This window comes from Nannospalax galili, unplaced genomic scaffold (genome assembly GCF_000622305.1).
Source record: "Nannospalax galili isolate Female #2095 unplaced genomic scaffold, S.galili_v1.0 scaffold1054, whole genome shotgun sequence".
Lineage (NCBI taxonomy): Eukaryota > Metazoa > Chordata > Mammalia > Rodentia > Spalacidae > Nannospalax > Nannospalax galili.
The window spans coordinates 793046-813748 of NW_008335006.1; the positions used below are offsets into that span (position 1 = coordinate 793046).

Genomic DNA, 20703 nt, shown 5'->3' on the forward strand with positions numbered 1-20703 from the left:
TTCCTAATCAGAAAGTGCTGCTCAGATGTAAGACTTCAAATCGTTCTCTGCAATACTGTAGTCCCCACCTGTAGCTAAGGGAGACAACCCACTATTGTTCTAAAATGACAGATAAATTTGTTTTCTCCCCCTATCTAGAAGCCTTTGAGAGGGAACGGACACTGATTCCAGCCACTTCAACAACTATCAAAGAGCCTGAAAGCAAATCCTGAATCCATCACTCTCGAGTCCAGACTTGGCAGACAAAAGAAAAATGAGGAGGAACCCAATAGACGGATGCTTTTGTAAGCTCTCTTCAAGAAATTCCAATGGACCCTCATATGAACATTTGAAATTTGCCCTGTTCTTTTTTCTAGTTCCCTGTCTAGAACCTGTACTGCTACTTACTCTTGCCCTTACTTCTCCTTCACATCTTCTATTTGCCAGTCAAGGACTTTCTTTTCCCCATAGAGATAAGAGTTATGCAATTTGGGAGTCCTTTAGATAGATCCACTGAAGGGGTACCCCAATTGCCTCACCTTGCCTCCCTGTTCAGCATGGAAGAAGCCAGAGTGGTCTGCATCCCAATTCCCTATCCACAAGTTGGGTAACCTCTTCAGAGGATGGTGTGATAAGAATAGAAGATAGGAATTGGCTAGGCAGTTAGGATAAAAAAGCCCCAAAGAAAAGTAGCCAGTTTCTTAGCTAAAAGTCAAAATGTCCTTGGGCCTCTTAGCAACATATTCTGTTCTAAAGGCCAAAACTGTTAAAAGTATTTGGGAGCTCTTATCTAATCTTTAAAAGATTTTAGGGTTATTTCTTCAGAGGGGGGGAACATTAGAGTAGCAAAAAGCCCCATAGAAAAAAAGAAGAAAGAGTACATGAAGTTATCAGAAAAAAGTGATGGGGCGATATGGAAGGAGCTGGAGAGGAGGAAGTGGGCATGGATTTGATCAAAACACCTTTAGATGCATGTATGAAATTCTCAATAAAATATTTTTTAAAAATTGAGAAGTAATACTTTAATGATAGTAAATCCTCTGATTTTCTCTGATTTCTCTAGGTGATTTCTTGTAGGATTTAGTATCTGTCTCTGACATCTTTTATGATTTATCCCTAAATATATATTTTGGTATTATAATGGTGGTTTTCAATTTTCACTTTATAATTGTTAGTTGCTTAATACAGAATTAATAAATGCATATCTTATGTTCTGCAACTTTGTTAAATGAAACTAAATTATAGCAGCTTTTATTATAAATTCCACAAGACTTTGACATAGATGATTATACTGTGTATGACTAAAGATAGTTTTACTTCTTTCTAATCTGGATCTTTTTTTTCAATTTTCTTCCTAATAAGACTTACTAGGTTCAACAGAAGTAGTGAAAATAGGTATTCTTGTTATTGATATTAAAGCATTTAGTCTTTCATCATTAAATACAATAGTTACATGATTTTTGCAGATGCCCTTTGTCAGGTTGAGGAAATTCTCCTCTTCCCTCAGTTTACTAAGATTTTTTAACTAGAAATGGATATTTGGTGATATCAAATGCTTTCTCTACATTACTGAAATTATATAGATAGTTTTTTTAGTTTGTTAATATAAGTTGCAGTGAGTGATTTTCCAAAACTAAAGCCAGTATCAGTAAACTTTTTTAAAAAAATTCAACTATTTTATTTTAATGAGCTGTGTTTTCTAAATTTCTGTTTTACTTTTTCCTGTTTTCATACAATATTGAAAACAAAACACAGCACATTCATATTTTCCCAAGGAACTGTAAAGATGATCTCTACAGGGGTAGATGCTGGAAAGCCTGAAGCTCAATCAACTGATATTGAAAACTCTCAGAGGAGTAAAGGCTTGATCTGAATGGTCTAGAACATGTACTGCAATTTAACAGAAGAGATGGTCATCTTAGTAATAATGATTTAAAAGAACTTCCCAGTAAAGCTTTTACATACTAATATTTTGACATATAAAAATTGCACTATTTAAAGTATACAAGTCAATGTGTTTGGAGATAAGGATATACCTGTGTAATCAATACCATCAAGGCCAGACATACCCTTCCTCTTCTTTGTACTTACTGTTTCATGACAGCTTGCTGCACCCCAATGTAATTAAACCCTTGGGTAATGTTACTAATAGTTCTGTTTTACATTTGACCTTTTTAGAGTATGTAATTTTTTTCTTGATGTAAAGTTTTTTAATCATTACAATATATTTTAGAAAGTACTCTCATACTCTTTGAAGTTGTAAAGGTTTAAATAAGTAACATAACTTTTGTCAAAGATTACAAGGTATTTTGATCATATTCAGATCTCCTTCCCCATCTCCACCCTCACCTTACCACCCACCCCCAATTTCATGTCCTTTATTAAATGAAAAACCCCCATCCAGCTTAACTGGGTGCCAGAGAAATCATATCTCATTAAAATGTCAGTGATCTACAATTTTTACACACAGATGGGCCAAAGTAGGGGTCCACTAACTTTCCTTTGTACATGGTTTTGGGTCAGAATATGCTCAAGTTTCTTTGATTGGAATTTTCACTTTTTTTCCTGCCTTTCTTATACTTTGTTTAGAATTGTCCAGTAGGGCTTTCCATCTGGGTGATCAGAAATGCTTGGGTTTCCTCATCAAAGTCAGCTGTTTGCCACCTGAGTACATGCAGGTTACAATTTGGTTGTTTCTGGGCCTGTGTAGCTCCATTCACCAATGGAGCCCATGGGGTGGCCAGGTGACCAAGCTGGTACAGCTCTGCCTGATGCCAGGCGCCATCTCACCAAGATTCTTTTTAAAATATTTTATTTATTATTTTTATTTTATGTGTGAGTGTATTGCCTGCATGTAGGTAAGTGTACCTATGTCATGCAATGCCCACAGAGGACAGAAGAGGCCTGGAGTTATGGACAGTTGTTAGCTGCCATGTGGGTGTTGGGATTCGAACCCAGATCTTCTGCAAGAACAACCAGTGTTCTTAACCACTGAGCCATCTCTCCAGCCCCTCACCAAGATTCTTAAAATGAAGAGAGAGGCCCGGAGTCTTGTTTTAAGTCTTTGCACTGAGAGCTGCTTCCACCACTGCTCTGAAGCCTGCAGCTGTACAGCACCTGGACTCTCCAGTTTCCTTCCCTCTTATTTGCCAGGTCCTGAGTTCATAATTTTGAGATCAATACAGAAGCATCTATGATCAGGAAAATACTCATCTTGTATGATAAGGTTCCTTATATGATTGGTACACTCACTCAGTCTCTTGGGAGCCAGACCACCCCAGCCCTGAGGCACGCTGCCAGGGGTATGCCTCATTCTACTGCCATCTCACCAAAATCCTTAATAAAATGCAGAGACCCAGAGGAGTCATTTTAAGCTCCTGTGCTGAGAGCCACTGCTGCCACTAATTCTCTGGTGCCCACAGGACAACAGTTGTGTTGCTCCCTAGTTTTTTTTTTCCTTGCCAAGTCCTGAGTTCTGAATTTTTAGATCAATATAGAAGCACCTATGGTCTGGGAAACGTTCACCTTGTGCGGTCAGGTTCTGCATGCAGTTCAGCACACGCACTGTTTCTTGGGAGCTGGCACACCCCAGGTTCCTCAGATTAGCTGCTCCAGGGTGTACCTCCTCTGCCTGCTGCCTTAGAGTATATAATCTTTTTAGTTTGTATATATTCAGTTTTATCATACTTTACCATCCTGCCTTATTTCTGTGTTACAATCATTTTTTAAAAAGACAAAAGCTTTTCCAATCCAAGACTATAAAAAAGATTCACTTAGGTTATCAGCCTGAAATTCAACTTAGAATAAGGACTGTTAAAGGGTTCTTTTTCTCTATACTTAATCCTCCACCCCTCAGTTGAGATAATCATCTTTATCACATATTCCTCTCATATTACCATGTATGTGATTTCCACGTCTGAAGTCTTTATTCAATTGCATTGATTTATCTGGCCACAGCCAAGTTACTTTAATTTCAACAGCTTTCTAAAATGTTTTCAGCTACATAGAACAGAGTCCTGCCACACTTTTGCTTTAATTTTCTGAATACTCTTGACTGGTCTTTCATATTTTTCTACCTAGTATCCTTTTGTAATATTCTCACAGCTACTCTCCAGCCCTGTTAAAATAAGCAAGCAAACAAAAATCTCTGCATGTGGAGATTGGGGAGATGACTCAGTGGGGAAGACTGCCTGCTCTGTAAACACAAAAACCAGAGTTTGAATCCCTGGAACCCATGTAAAAAGCTAAGTTTGTAACATTGGTAAGCAGAGGCAGGTGGATCTGGAGAGCTCTTGCATGCACTGCACACACAACACACATCAACATAAACCAACATTGTGTACAGTGTGTGAGTGTTCAGTTGGGCATGTGTGTGTGCAGATATGAGTGCAAATATGTACAGGTATATGTGGAGGCCAGATGTCAAATTTGGGTGTCTTCATGCAGTCTTAGTTTTTGAGACACAGTTTCTCATTGAACCTGTAGCCCACTGATTGGGCAAGGCTAGCTAGTCCCAGGGATCCTCCTGTCTCTGCCTTTCCAATCACTGGTATTACAGGCACATGCAGCTGTTGCTAGCTTTTTTATGTAGGTGACAGAGATCAAATTCAGGTTCTCATATTTGCTTGAAAAGCACTTGACTTGCTGGGCCATGTCCCCAGCCCCTCAAACCTTTTTTTTTCATTGAGGTCCTATACACTAAGGAAGTAACTTATAGAAAATCAAGTTCCTTACATTCTAAATCTTTCTAGTTAAGAACAAGTTTCTTCTTTTCATTTTTTCCAGGTCTCAGCAAAAATTTTAAACTCTCTTCTAATAGGTATAGCATAGTTTTTTGTTAGTCTTATTTTCCTTCTTTTTTTGAAGCATTGTAACTGTCACAATTTATTATAAAGAATTTTCTCTTACATTGTTTAACTAGTTCTATACATATAATATAATAAATTTTCTTTTCAGTTTATTGAATTTTTCTACTTTTTATTCTGAAATAATTTCATATTTCAGAAAAGTTATATAGGGGTTAAGGATGTAGCTAAGTGGCAGAGTGTCTGCCTAACATGTGAGAAGTACTGGGTTTGATCTGAGTATAGAGAAAAAGAACAAAGGATTCATTCACTGTTAACATTTTTGCCACAGCTTTAAATCTTTCTCCTCCCAATTTATCCACACATACATACTCAGCACTGAGATAAACAGACAGATGAGATGGCAGTGAGCAGCTTTTTAATACCATGTCCTGACCACTAATACTCAATCTGCATTTTCTAAGATTATAGACATTCTCTTAAATAATCACAGAAATATGTTCAAATTCAGAAAATTGATGCAATCTATAGCCCATACCTCAATTTTGCCAAGTTCCTGCTATGACTTAAAAACAATTATTTTATTATTTTCATTTTATGTGTGTGAGTATATTGCCTGCATGTAGGTAGGTGCACCATGTTGTGCAATGCCTACAGAGTTCAGAAGAGGGTGAAAGATCCCCTGGAACTGGGGTTACAGATGGTTGTTAGCCACCATGTGGGTGCTGGGAATTGAACCCAGGTCCTCTGTGAGAGCAGCTTAACTGCTGAGCCATTTCTCCAGTCTCCCACCCCCTCCATGACTTTTAAACAGTGTTTATGTGCTCTTTTTATTATAGTAGAGTTTTTAGTTCCATCTTACAGACTGTAAAACAAAGAAATAAATTAATAATAATTTTGCCTTGTTCTTTACTGGTTTTGGTATGCTGTCTCCTTGTCTTCTGTTGCGTTAACCATACACTCAAATTTGAAAGCATTCTCTAAATACTCTTGCCAAAATAAAAGTATAGGAAAAAATACTATCCTTTGAGCCACAAATTAAAATCAAATCCAAGTTATGCTACTAATGAGTTGTGTGATGATAGGATAAGTCTTACCATCATTGAAACTGTTTCCTCATCAGTGAAATGAATAAACTATCTGCAATCTGAATTACCATAATTCTGGGTTTGTAAGTTACTTAAAGAAAGGGAGAAATATTCAAAAAATGCCTCACCATTTTTTATTGTAAGTTGTTCATTTTTCTTTATCTGTTCACTCTTGAGTCTGGATGAATACATACTGTTCCTTTTACCTTTAGTGATTAAAACAGAATTCTGCATTCTTGGGAAAAAAAAAAAAGAACTTAGTAGATAACGGCAATGTTTTCCACAAGCATTCATGGAGACTCATATGGAATACTGAGAAAATTTTAAAACCTGAAGGTATTTTACTGAATTATTCTCAGCTGACAAAACAGTGTAAGCATGGAGACAGATTCTGAGCAGACTGGAGAGGGCTGAAGGAGATCTGTTCCTGCCAGTCCTGGAGCACACGGTGTGGTCTCTCCTCCAGGTGTAGCTACCTACAAATGTGAGGATGCTGAGCTTTCTGCCCTCACCCCACCCCCAAGCTGGCATGTCAGCATCCATTCTCTTTCCCTCGTAAGAAAAGGGGGCAGGCTCTTCATAAGAAAAAAGGACTTGCTTTGTAGTATGGCACTGATAAAAAAAAAAAAAACTGAGAGATGAAAAAACAGCAGCAACATAACATAATGCTTTTTACTTGGGGGTGGGGGGGTAACTTTATACTGTCTCTAACATCCTCCAGCACATAGTTATCTGTAGCATATCTGGTGAGAAAGACAGAGCTTGAGAACATACCTGAAATTCTTGCCTGGAGATTTATTATTTATTTGCTCCACACAGTCAAGGGTTTTTGGTAAAACCCTTTCTGACACCTTAGCCGTGTCATCCCTATGCTTTTTATCTCTGCTTACTCTCAGCTTTTCCAGTCTAGATGATCTTCTTCGTACACATGGAGTTCCCTTGACAGAGGTATTTTTCACGGGATCTGAATTTTCATTATTATTTAGTATCTTATAAGAGGTTGCATTTTTATGAGTCAAAGTATGAAATCCAAATGATTTTGGGTCGTCCACAGTCTATAAAGATAAAAATACATCCACAAATAGTCACATTAAAAAATTAAAACTGAAAGTAAATGTATGTTATCCTCTGATGAAACTAAAATTCCTCTAAGATAAAAATGTAAGAATTCATAAACCTATGTGAGAATAATGAAAAATTCTATAATCATATCTTTAAAAGGACAATAGAGACTTAAAAGCTTATGAAGAACATAAGCAGTTGGGTTTGGTGGCACATGCCTATAATCCCAGCACTTGGGAGGCTGAGACAGAATTGTGAGTTTGAGGCCACCTTGGCTTCATAGGAAAACCCTGATGAAGGAAGGAAGGAAGGAAGGAAAGAAAGAAAGAAAGAAAGAAAGAAAGAAAGAAAGGAAGGAAGGAAGGAAGGAAGGAAGGAAGGAAGGAAGGAAGGAAGGGAGAGAGAGAAAGAGCTTAAAAATGACTTTGATCAATATTCATCTTTAAAGCTCAAGGCAAAACAAGTCACTCTGTTGCTTTAGTTTTTCAGGAAATGATGGGTAGTGTAGAGTCAGACACACAGGAACGTGATGAACATGTACCAGACGAGATTGATGGTCTGTGCAGCCTAGAGTATCTCACTGACAGCAGTGATGCTTTATAAGACAAGGTGATATACAACGTCCATATTTATTTTAAAAGGTTAATAGTATATCACAAATTCTTCTAACTTACCTATAAAAAGCTATTAAAGATTTAACTTCCATGAAGACATATAGTCCATGTTTCATCTAAACCTTCTTGAACTCATTTATGTATCTAGATTGCAAAACTTCTCAAAGTAAAATATTGCATATTTTTATCACAGCTGAGTAAGAATATTTAACTTGATTTGTTCTAAGTAAATCTTTTTACTGTTAGAAGGATTTCTTTTAATTTGAAGAGTTGCTAAGCTTGTGCTTACCTTAATCCTACCAATCATACTTTCTTCACATTCCTTTTCATACTAGAGCACTGCAATGTTTAATATTCATGTTTATCTCCATGATTAATGTCTTTTTCTGGGTGTTTGTTTGTTTGTTTGTTTTCTTAGTCCTTTATGCCTAAGATTTGTTGACCAGAACTGCATGGAGTATTGTTCTACATATGTGTGCTACAAAATGAGCTTACATTATCTCTAAGTCTTCCCAGGGATGCACATGGAGCATTTTGGAAACAGCCAAAAGAAAATAATCCAAGTTTCCATCATTAATAAATTGATTAAATTATAATATATTTATACACAGTGATGCCAGTTAGAAAGTTAAAAGATTTTAAGTAGTGCTACATTTCCTGACACTAAAAGATAACCACCATATATTCCATTTTAAAACTAAGTTGCAGGGTTAGAGAGCTGGCTCAGTGGAGCATTCACTGGTCTTGTAGAGGAGTTGGTTTCAGGACCCACATGGCAGCTGACTATCACCTGTAACTCCAGTTTCAGGGGATCTGACACTCTCTTCTAGCCTCCATGGACACTGAACCCATGTGGTACATTTACATACAGTTAGGCAAAATACTCACACACACAGGAAAGAAGTAAAAATTGACTGGGAATGGTGACATATGTCTTTAATCCCAGAATTTAAGAGGCAGAGGTGGGTAGATCTCTGAGATGGAGGCCAACCTGGTCTACATAGTGAGTTCCAGGTAGCTGTGGCTACAGGGAGACCCTGTCTCAAAAAGACAAATATATAAATAAATAAATAAATAAATAAATAAATAAATAAATAAATATTAAAATAACTCAGTTGCAAAACACCCTATATAATTCCATCTGAATAAAAGAAAGTTACATAGAATATAATAGAAATAACTAGAAATGTACCAAACTCTTAAACAGTGATTATCCCTAGAAAATGGATCTATGGGAGACTTTTACTACCATATTGTTATATAATACTGAGATGTCTGATACGTTTGTTTGGTTTGGGTTTTGTTTGTTTGTTTGTTTGTCTGTCTGGTTGGTTGGTTGACTGGTAGGTTGAGACAAGGTCTTACTATGTCACCCATGATGGCCTTGAATTCCTGAGTTGTTGGTCCTGCTGCCTCAGCCTCTCCAATGCTAGTATTGCAGGTATGTACAACCATAATTGACTCTAGCTTTTTAATAATGATGTAAACTCTCAACCTGCAAAAGGAAGTTGGCTCCTAGTAGGCCTCTGCAGGGCATCCAGGCATAATGTTGTAGGATTTCTAAACCACAAGTTATGCCTGGCAGTTTATTCAGACATAGAAGGCAAAGTTTTGCTTAAGAAGACATAAATCTTCCTCCTCACTTAGCAGCCCATATTACTCTGTGTTCAACTATAAATTAATGTGAGGGATCTTATCTACTCTGCACTCGGGTAAATATAGTAATTTTCTGAATAACAAAAAATTCTAGTAAAGAATTCTTTCTTTTCTATATACTAGCAAACTAATGATACACTACTTAAGTATGTTGGGGAGAAAAATATTTTAACTTCTTATCCCCTTGAAAACTACCCAAGCACATCTAAGAGGATCAATATAGTTACACAGTATCTTCTAGATGTTGACATGTGGTTAGAAGACCTGAATTTAACACAATGAGGATTTGTTATAGGTCACTACCGAAGTTAGACTCAGATATTTATTTCTATGTGGACACATACTTTTTCCACTGACAGATGGAACTTTGTTCAAATGGTAGGGTAGAACAAAGAAACTGAAAATTTACCTGTGCTATTTGTGTGCAATCTTCATCCATCTGAGACATACCAGGCTTTACTTCTAAACATTCATTTCCACCACTAACACTGCTGCCTTGCTCTTGTCCTTGACAGATGGGTCCTATATTGGCATCTGGCAATGTGCTGATGGCTGTCAACCACTCCAGTGTCAATGCATCATCATCCTTCATGCCTTCTAGTAAATCTCTAGAACATGCTGGCAAATCATTCAAAGGAGCTAATATGGAACTCGAGGAGTTGCTCAATGGGTTCATCAACTCTCCAGGATCAAAATCATTAATTATTTCAAGTAGTCTTTCATCTTGGGTGCTTGCTGGTGATCCTAACAATTTTTCTAAAGCAGACACGAAAGTTTCAAGAGAGCTTTCTTCATCTTTGGTTTCTTTAGAAGTTGTAGTCAGTGTTACTTCCTTTCCAGGCTCAGAAAATGCATTTGATACTGCTGGTTCAGTTAATAATTTCTCCTTTAGAGCAATCAAATCAGATCCTCTAATAATAGTACCTGAGAGAAGGCTAGTTTCAGGAGAATCTCTGTCTTCACGTAATTCCTGTGCATTCCAAACAGAAATTCCATTACAGAAAACACAAACGTTTAAAATTTAAAAATTTAGTTTTATAATTCATTTTGTTTGTAATTTATTTTTACCAATCATCCTCCTCATTCATAAATAAAAAGAATGTTCCTTACTACTTTCCTATACCAAATCAGTAAGGCCTAAATACGCGGTTACTTTAATAGTGAACTGGCTGGACCATATTTACAGATGGTAAATTATTTGTTCTAATAAAAAAGAGAGATGCTCTAGGTAGTTACATTAACAGATGGTCTCAATACTTCGCAGTGTTTAAGTAATGATAAAAATTCTTTCTTGCCAAATATTCTTATTAGTCTTAAAAATAAAATTGGTATCTTTTACCTTCTTAATGAATATGCTAATGTGAAAAATAAGAAGATAGAAAGGACAGGAAGTCAGAGGGGGAAATAGGAAAAATGAGGGTACAATTCTGAGCCTTCATTTTTTGAGCTCATGAATTTTATGAGCTCTGACAATAAATTGATAGCCCTGGGTTTTATTTGTTTTAAACAAAAAACATAAAATTTACAATACGAAGTGATTCATTTTTCAAGGACATCACTTTGACAGGTGCTCCTATTCCTAGTTTTTCCAAGCTCCAAAATAATAGACTCACTCTCCTGATAAGCCATACAATAAATAATGTACTTTAAAGGTACTGAAATTTATGAGTTTCAATGACTTTAGCCGTTTCCTAAAATCAAATACACCACCCCTCTGGCAGGATAATCATTTTCTTAGCCTTCTAGTATTTTCTTCTAATTTGAATTAAAGAAGTAAAAAAATAACTTAGCTTCCCTCCTGTGTTTTTATGTCTGCCACCATTTATCCCATGTCTATAGCATACAGAGCCTAAGAATATATATTTATTTTTAGCAATGCTAGCTATAATTTTCTTAGATAAATTCAGAAGGAATCTAAGAACTAGATCCTATCCATTCTTTAAGCCACATCTCACGGCTTCCCTTTTATTTGAAGTCCTTGTGTCTACTAAATTCAAGACACTAAGTATAATAAACAACAGTTTCATAGAACCTAGTATTGCAAGCTGCTTTCTTGTTGAATTTTTCAAAGATGGTATGTTGTAAATCACTGTCCAAGACACAATGTACCCCACATATTTTATCTAAAAACTGTTTGTCTCAGATGATTTATTAGGAAATAAAAGAATTTCTGGAATTCAATGAAAAAGACAATACAACACAACACAACCTCTGGGACACATTAAAAGCTGTCCTAAGAGGAAACTTTATAGCTCTAAGTGCCTACATTAAAAAATTGGAAAGAGCCCAAATAAATGACCTAACACTGCAAATCAAGACACTGGAAAAGCAAGAACAAATGAAACCCAAAATCCACAAGAAGAGAAGAAATAACAAAAATCAGAGCAGAAATTAATGAAATATAAACAAAGAAAAATAATACAAAGAATCAACGAATCCAAGAGCTGATTCTTTGAAAAGATAAACAAGATTGACAGATCCCTAGCCTGGTTAACCACTCAACTTTACCACATCCAAGTCCCACATAAACATTGCCCATACTTCAACATCACTACAGACACCCAAAAGATCCAGAACATTACAAGGGAATACTTTAAACACCTACACTCTATTAAATTTGAAAACCTAAAAGAAATGGATGGATATCTAAAAACATGGGACCCTCCAATGTTAAACCAAGAAGAGATCAACAGTTTAAACAGACCCATAACATATTAGGAAATCGAAACAGTAAAACAAAGCCTTCCAAATAAAAAAACGCCAGGCCCAGATGGATTTACAGCACAATTCTACCACACTTTTAAAGAAGACCTCCAATCAATACTGCTTAAAGTATTCAAAATGATAGAAACAGAGGGAGAACTCCCAAAGTCCTTCTATGAAGACAGTATCATTCTAATACCCAAACTGGGTAAAGACACAACCAAAAAAGAAAACTATAGACCCATATCCTTAATGAACATATATGCAAAAATTCTGAACAAGATACTTGCAAACCACATACAGACACACATCAAAAAGATCATCCACCATGATCAAGTCAGCTTTATCCCAGAGATGCAGGGATGGTTCAATATACACAAGTCAATAAACATCATTAATCATATAAATGGACTCAAAGACAAAAACTACATCATCATCTCAATAGATGCAGAAAAGTCTTTTGACAAAGTTCAGCATGCATTTATGCTCAAAGTCCTAGAGGGAACAGGACTAGAGGGAACATAACTAAACATAATTAAAGCTACATATAAGAAACCCACAGCCAACATCATTCTAAATGGAGAAAAACTGGAAGCATCCCCATTAAAATCAGGAACCAGAAGGATGTCCACTACCTCCACTCCTTTTCAACATGGTGCTTGAAACTCTTGCTAGAGCAATAAGACAGGAGAAGGAAATTAAAGGAGTATTAATTGGAAAAGAAGAGGTCAAATTATCACTTTTTGCAGATGATATGAAACATACCTAAGAGACCCCAAAAGTTCCAGTAGAAAACTCCCAGAACTGATCAACACTTTCAGTATAGTGGCAGGTTATAAAATCAATCCACAAAAATCAGTAGCCTTTCTATATACCAATAACAAGCAACTGGATAATGAATACAGGGAAATGCTCCCATTGACAATTGCTGCAAAAATGAAATAAAATATCTCAGAATAAATCTGACCAAAGACACCAAAGAGCTCCACAATGAAAATTTTAAATCATTAAAGAAAGAGATTGAGGAAGATACCAGGAGATGGAAGGACCTCCCATGCTCATGGATTAGAAGAATTAATATTGTGAAAATGACCATGGTACCAAAAGCAATACATAGATTCAATGCAATCCCAATCTAAATCCCCATGACATACTGCACAGAATTAGAAAAAAAAAATCCTTAAATTTGTATGGAAGCACAAAAGTCCCCAGATAGCCAAAGCAACCCTGAGCTCAAAGAGCAACACTGGGTGGATTACTATACTGTGGTCACCGGCTGTGGCTGCTCTCCTCCGGCTATGGCCACTTTCCTGCTCTCTCAGTTCCTCCAATTAGTCGTCTGGTCCTGACCCCAGGGCTGGTGAGGAGTCTGCACCAGCTTCGCTGCATTCATATGCAGGTTCAGTGACACAGATCTGCTTTATTGCAAGAAAGTAAGGGCTTATATAAGGGTAATAGTACAATCACAACACAGCATATGGGATCCCTTATTAGCATGGAAGACTAGTATCCTTTTACACTCTAGCGGGCCAGATGCCCTATTAGAAGCAATACATTCCAGCATGATAGGTATGTAAGGCAAAAGGCAAAATCAGTCACAAGATTTTCCACAACACTATACCAGATCTCAAAGTATACTACAGAGCTATAGGCATAAAAACGGCATGGTACTGGCACAAAAATAAACACACAGATCAATAGAACATCATTGAAGACCCAAATCCGAGTACACACAATTTCAGCCACCTGCTATTTGACAAAGGTGCCAAGAACACACAGTGGAGGAAAGACAGCATCTCCAAAAAATGGTGCTGGCAAAACTGTGGATCTCCACCTGTAGAAGAATAAAAGTAGATTCTTATCTTTTGCCTTGCACAAAACTCAACTCCAAATGGATCAAAGACCTCAATGTGAAACTGGAAACCCTGAAACAGTAGAAGACAATATTGACAGTAACTTACAACATATAGGTGTAGTAAGGGATTTTCTAAGTTGGACAGAAGTTGCTCAGGAATTAAGGTTAGCAATCAATAAGTGGGTCCTCATTAAACTAAAAAGCTTCTGTACAGCAAAAGAAACAAAAAAGCGGAGAGAAAACCCACAGAATGGGAAAAAATCTTCACCAATGACACCAAAGGTTTAACAACCAGATATATAATGAACTCAAAAACAAAGAATCAAGAAACCAAATGACCCAATTAAAAGATGGGCTAAAGATCTACACAAAGAGTTCTCAAGGAAAGAAATAAAGATGACTAAGAAACATCTCAAAAAGTGTTCAACATCATTAGCAATTAGGGAAATGCAAATTAAAACCACCCTAAGGTATCACTTTACACTGATCAGACTGGCTGGGAGCAAGAGAACTGATACCAAATGCTGGTGAGGATGTGGAGAAAGGGGAATGCTCATTCACTGCTGGTGGGGTTGCAAACTCATGTAACCTCTATAGAAAACAGTGTGAATTCTTAAAAAACTAAAAATGAACATACCATATGACCTGGTTATACTTTTCCTTGGCATATACCCAAAAGACTCATCCTATTGTAGAGATATTTGTACAACCATGTTTATTGCTGCTCTTTTCACAATAGCTAAGATACGGAAGCAACCTAAATGCCCTCAACTGACGAGTGGTTAACAAAAAATGTGGTATAGTTACACAGTGGAGTGCTATTCAGCAGTAAAGAAAGATGAAATAATGAAATTTACGGGTAAATGGATGGATCTAGAAACTGTTACACTAAGTGAAGAAACACAGACTCAGAAAAACAATGTATGTTCTCCCTCATATGTGAATCTTAGCACCAAATCCTTTTAAATTCCATGTCCTTTTAATAATATGATGCTGTACAGAAGTCTCTTCTGCATGAAATAACTACCATCATCATGACTTCAGCTGTGCCTGATAGCTAAACATCGTCACAGTTGGGCTTGTTGATGGTTGTGCTCACGCATTAAAGGAGGACCAAGCAGGGTCATGGGCGCTCACAGGAGTATCCAGCCACTCTTCCCAGCCAACTGTATGTAATTTGGCCCTAATCACACATGGTCTCCTGGGTATGGGGAGGGCTAAGGTATACATTCTGGGGAAGGCTAGGAAGAGAAGGCATGACCCATGCTGGGTAAAGGCTTTCCAGTATGCAAACCCTCAGGTCATACATACAACTCAGCAGCCCCTCAGTTATCTTGGTTAAGTAAGCTCAGTAAATTCATTGGTTCTCCAGTAAAACTTTAATCAAACATTGGCTTGATACTAGAACCTTAAAAGGGAATAAGCATAGCTCAGTATCCCCAGGAAAAGAATTCTTAGATGGAAATTTTAACCGTTAATGCTATTATGTCTCATAATTTAAAAAAAAGAAAATGAGAGTATAAAAGATGTTAAAAGGATATGGGAATGGAGATATTTTCCAAAACAGACAGAAAAAAAAAAATGGAAAAGCCTGAGCAAGTGATGAAGGTCTGTATAGGTTTGTTATGATATATAAAGGATGAGACAAAAATAATATACACATAATCTTAAATTTTCTAAGGTCATAGTTTAGTCAATTAGTTTAAGGAACAATATATATATATATATATAGTCAAAGTTTATCTGAGAATATTTGGGGTTTTTACCCAAGCTTTATCTACATAGCACATGGTAAATAAAAGTACCAGACTGGTGGAACTAACCATATTAGACATTTAACAGCCATACTTTGAAGCCTATACTAATCTAGTCAGGGGGACTTAAAGAGTAGTTTTTACCCCTTGCCCTCCAAGGTGGACTAAGTTCCAGGGAACTATGGAACATCTCTCAAAATGTCCTGTAACTGTGACGAGTCACCTGTCCTCTTGTTCACGGAGGCCATGGAGACCCCAACAGATGGACTTGATCCAGTATCCAGTCTACAAAGAGGAGGGTCAAATCAGAGGAAATATTTCCTCCATACTTCCAAGGGAAGCCAGACATGGTCAACAAGCAGGACTTTTGACTTACCTTCACATAGATGGAACTGGTAAAAGAAAGTGTAAATATAAATTTATTTATTTGGGTCAACTGTATGGTCTTAAACACCCAAAAGGAAAGTATAACCAAAGAGTAAAGTGATCAGTATATGTCTTTAAGATAGTTCAAGGGATTACGCTTCTCAGGCATTAGGCTTAAGTCCATATAAAAAGTTATTTAACAATTACTTCTCATTGATGATTTTCTTCTGAATCAGAAAGTGCTGCTCAGATGTAAGACTTCAAATCTTGGTCTCCAATACTGTAGTCCCCACCTGTAGCTAAGGGAGACAACCAGCTATTGTTCTAAAATGATGGATAAATTTATTTTCTCCCCCTATCTAGAAGCCTTTGAGAGGGAACTGACACTGATTCTAACCACTCCAACAGCTATCAAAGTACTTGAAAAAATCAAATCCTGAATCCAACACTCCGGAGTCCAGCCTTGGCAGAGGAAAGAAAAATGAAGAGGAACCCAATAGAGGGATGCTTTTCTTCAAGAAATTCCAGTGGACTCTCATATGAACATTTGAAACTTGCCCTGTTCTGACTTTTTTCTAGTTCCCTGTCTAGCACTTGTAATGCTAATTACTCTTGCCTTTACTTCTCTTTCAGACCTCCTATTCACAATTCAAAGACTTTCTTTTCCTCCTAGAGATAAGTGTTATGCAATTTGGGAATCATTTAGATAGACCCACTGAAGGGGTTCTCCAATTGCCTCACCCTGCATCCCTGTTCAGCATGGAAGAAGCCAGAGTGTTCTGCATCCTGATTCCCTGTTGGCAATTTAGGTAACCTCTTCAGAGGATGGTGTGATAAGATTAGGAGGAAGGAATTCGATAGGCAGTTAGGGTAAAAAGACCCCAAAGAGAAGTTGCCAGTTTCTTGGCTAAAAGAAGTTTCTTGGCTAAAACTCATAATGTCCTTGGGCCTCTTAGCAACATACTCCATTTCAAAGGCCAATAATGTCGAAAATATTTGGGAGCTTTTATCTAATCCTTAAAAGCTTTTAGGGTTACCTCTTCAGAGGAGGGAATGTTAGAGTAATGTAATGTTTCCATTACATGTCCACCAACAAGGCTGGGTTTATTCATCATCCCTTCTAGGTTCTCTTTGACATTCATGTCAATTGGCTCCACTTCCACATATGCATAAATGTGGAAGGAGGAGCTATAAAAAGGGAAAGGACTCAACCTGGATTCACACTGCTTAGACACTAATCTGCATTTAGAGAACAGAGAATAAAAGTGCCCTGCTGGTTGTTAACTGCAGGGCTAAACAATTATTAGTCCCTGATAATGCAGATGACGTTTGAAGCAAACAAAAACAAATACACATATACGTCCGCACAGACCCCCTCACACACACACAATAAGGGGAACTAATTAACGGTATTAATGAAATCCAAGGGCAGTCAGCTGAACAATTCTCTCTTGCTAGGAAATGCAGGTCTCTTTCTTCAATTCAAACTTTCAACTGATTGGATGAAGCCCATAATAGGTAGTTCAAACTACTTTACTCAAGTCCACTGATTTAAATGTTAGTCTTAGGATAGAGATATAGTGATAGAGAGCTTGGTCAGCATGCACAAGGCCCTAGGTTCAATTCCCAGTAATAATAAATATATGAATAAACAAACAAAATGTTAGTCTCATCCATACCATTCTCATGGAATAGCAGTTCAATAACTATCTGGAAACTCAGTGATCTAGTCCAGTTATCACACAAAATTGATCATCATGCTCAATCTTATTAAATTCTCCCAGCAAAATAAAAACTTATTCATGTAAAATTCTAAAGCAATGTTATGAATTGAACCTGGAATGTTCCCCCAAACGCTCAGGTTTGGTGGCACTATTGATAAGTGGTGGAAACTCAGGAGGTAGGCCTAGTTGGAGGAAGTAGTCCACACCTTTGAAAGGTGTATTTGGCCCTTCCAGTGTCCTCTACCCCTTCTACTCCTCTGCTCCATCTCTCCTTCTCAGCTACCATAGTAGAGCAGCTCTACTAGATGTTCTGCCTCACCACAGTCTCTTCAGATGGAACCAAATGATTCTGGACAGAATTCTCTGAAACACTCAAAATGAATTCGCCAAGTTGATTTTCTCAGGTACTTTTGAAAAGTTAATTGTATTAGTCAGGGGTCTCCAAAGAAACAGAACTGGTAAGAATAGACTGCTTGCCATACAGCAATGTAGAAATTAGAAAAGGTATTACAATGTTCAACAAAAAGTAATGAGGATCTGTCTAGATTTTTAGGAATTAGCATGATAAGCATAAATCATAGACCTTCCTTCCCACTCTTTTTTTTTCAGAAGAAGCATTTCATTACAGCTTTAACATATTCAGTTTCCAGAGCAAAGATACATCTCTTTCAGTTTACATCTCTTTCAGTGGTATTCAGTGATTTAGAATTTATTTAGAAATCTGATTCAAGTTATAAAAATAATTTCTCTTTTAAATAACTGGAAATATGCATTTTCAGGTCTATTTTTTATTTCTAACAAATTTCTCTCATATAGTTAAATTTTAAAGGCTTCTTTTCACAGAACAAAAGCAAAAGTTGCATGAAGTAGCAACATGTCAATTTAGAAAACAATTTATTAAAATTTGCTCTAGGTGTTTAAACAGTTCAATCACATTGTCTAACTTTTACTGTAGACAAAAATATATGGAGGCATAAGAAAAAGTTAATGTGACTAGGGGCTGGAGAGATGGCTCAGCGGTTAAGAGCACTGACTGCTCTTGCAGAGGACCCAGGTTCGATTCCCAGCACCCACATGGTGGCTACGAACCATCCTTAACTCCAGTTCCAGGGGAATCCGAAGCCCTCTTCTGACCTCTGCGGCATTGCACAACACGGGTGCACTCACATACATGCAGGCAATACACTCAAACACATAAAATAAAATAAAATATTTTTTAAAAAGTTAATGTGACATAATAATCAGATACATAGAGATCAAAGACACATGTGCAAACATCTAAGTGTTAGTAGGATTAAAAATGTAGGAATCACACAAAAAATCAATTAATTAAAAAAAAAGACATAAAAATACAAAAAATCAATAAATTTTTTTAAAAGACCATAAAAATGTAAGAATCAGCATATTTTAAAATGAAATGGAGATCTTCTTTAAAGGGTAAAAACTCATTCAATTTTATGTCTTACAGGGTTTATACTGAATTCAATAGTGTATAAATGTAGTAATTGAACTGTGAACCTAAAAATTTACAGTCATTTTTGAAATAGATGTATCCTTGCTCTGGAAATAGTTACTGAATATGTTAAAGCTGTGATGAAATGTTTCTTCTAATCATGTGGTTATTAAATTAAATAAATGAAAAAAAGAAAAAGTTAAAAGAAGCTTCTAGTTTTCTAGTGAAAATTTTAAAAAGAGGGATAAATATCAAGTACTTTACATTTCTTATCCTAATTTAAAAACAAACATGGCTAATTTACTGATCATAACCTTTGAAAGTCACATTACTCTTTGAATTGTCTATGGAAATTGTTCCAAAATGGCTAATCATCAGAAATTACTGGAGAAATTCAAAAAATGGACATTTCCCCCGGGTGTGGTGGTGCACGCCTTTAATCCCAGTACTCAGGAGGCAGAGGCAGGCAGATCTCTGTGAGTTCAAGGCCAGCCTAGTCTACACAGCAAGTTCTAGGACAGCTGGGGCTACAGGGAGACCCTGTCTCAAAAAGACAAAAGGACATTTCCAGGTTCTACCCAGTACAGGTCTCTAGTAATCCACATTTTCTAAGAGTACTATGATAATCAAAGCTTCAAAACCATGCTTGGAGATGCAATTGAGAACTTGGCACAAAAATCACATAGCAAATGGTTATAAAATAAATTGGGAATTTTTCTTAAGGAATAGGAATGTAGCTCAATGATAAAGCACTGGTCTAGTAAGTGTAAGGGTACAATTCCTTATGGAAAAAAAACACATATATACACGCATATATACATACTTATTATTTCAGTTACAGAAGCTAGTGGGAAAATATTCTTTTTTTTTCTTAACTCACAAATTACCAAAATGATTTTTTTAATTATTAGAGGTCAAATATAGGTATCTTGGTTTTAAGGAAAATATTTGGCATTCAATTTTTCTCTTTTCATCAAAGAATTTCTGAAATAAACCTTCTTAGCTATGGTATTAAAAAAACCTTCACAATTACTCTTTGGAACACCTGTTAGTTCTGCTAAAAAACACAGGATTGGGAATTAGGAGGATGGCTCAGTTAACAAAGTGCTTGCTATGAAAGCATGAGAACCTGAGTTCCATGCCCAGCATCCACCAAAAAGCCAGGTGTGATGGCTTGTACCTGTAGGACCAGAGCTGGAGAGATGGAGACAGGAAGATCCCTGGGGCTTATTGGCCAGGCAGTCTAGCCAAATCAGTGAACTCTAGATTCAGTGAGAGATCTTGTCTCAAAAAATTAGAGTGGCATAGTGAGGTGTGTGCAGCACAGCCAGGTGTGGTGGCATACACTTTTAATTCCAGCACTTGAGAGGCAGAGGCAAGGCAGATTTCTGTGAGTCTGAGGTTATCTTGGTCTACATAGTGAGTTCCAGGCTAGCCCAAGCTATATAGTAAGATCATCTCTCAAAACAAACAAAAAATATTGGCAAAAAGACTAAGGAAGACACTCAATATCTTTGGCCTCCATGTGAACACACATATAGATGCAGGTGTGTCCCTCCCACATGCATGCACACCTCCTCACACACACATACATGAATCATACACACACTCCACCCCCAACTCATACATGAAAAAAAATACATA

The 20703-nt window shown here is 36.8% G+C and overlaps 1 protein-coding gene across 5 annotated transcripts in view; it reads right to left on the reverse strand.

Moving 5' to 3' along the window:
* Nucleotides 1-20703, reverse strand: part of Ankrd31 (ankyrin repeat domain 31) — a 193906-nt gene that overhangs the window by 140182 nt on the left and 33021 nt on the right. For all 5 annotated transcript variants that reach the window (XM_029561906.1, XM_029561905.1, XM_029561909.1 and 2 more), the window contains exons 4-6: nt 9614-10174; nt 6647-6927; nt 6001-6107 (exon numbers count right to left, since the gene is read on the reverse strand). In XM_029561906.1, coding sequence (XP_029417766.1) covers nt 6001-6107; nt 6647-6927; nt 9614-10174 — 949 coding nt within the window. The remainder of the gene's footprint in view (nt 1-6000; nt 6108-6646; nt 6928-9613; nt 10175-20703) is intronic.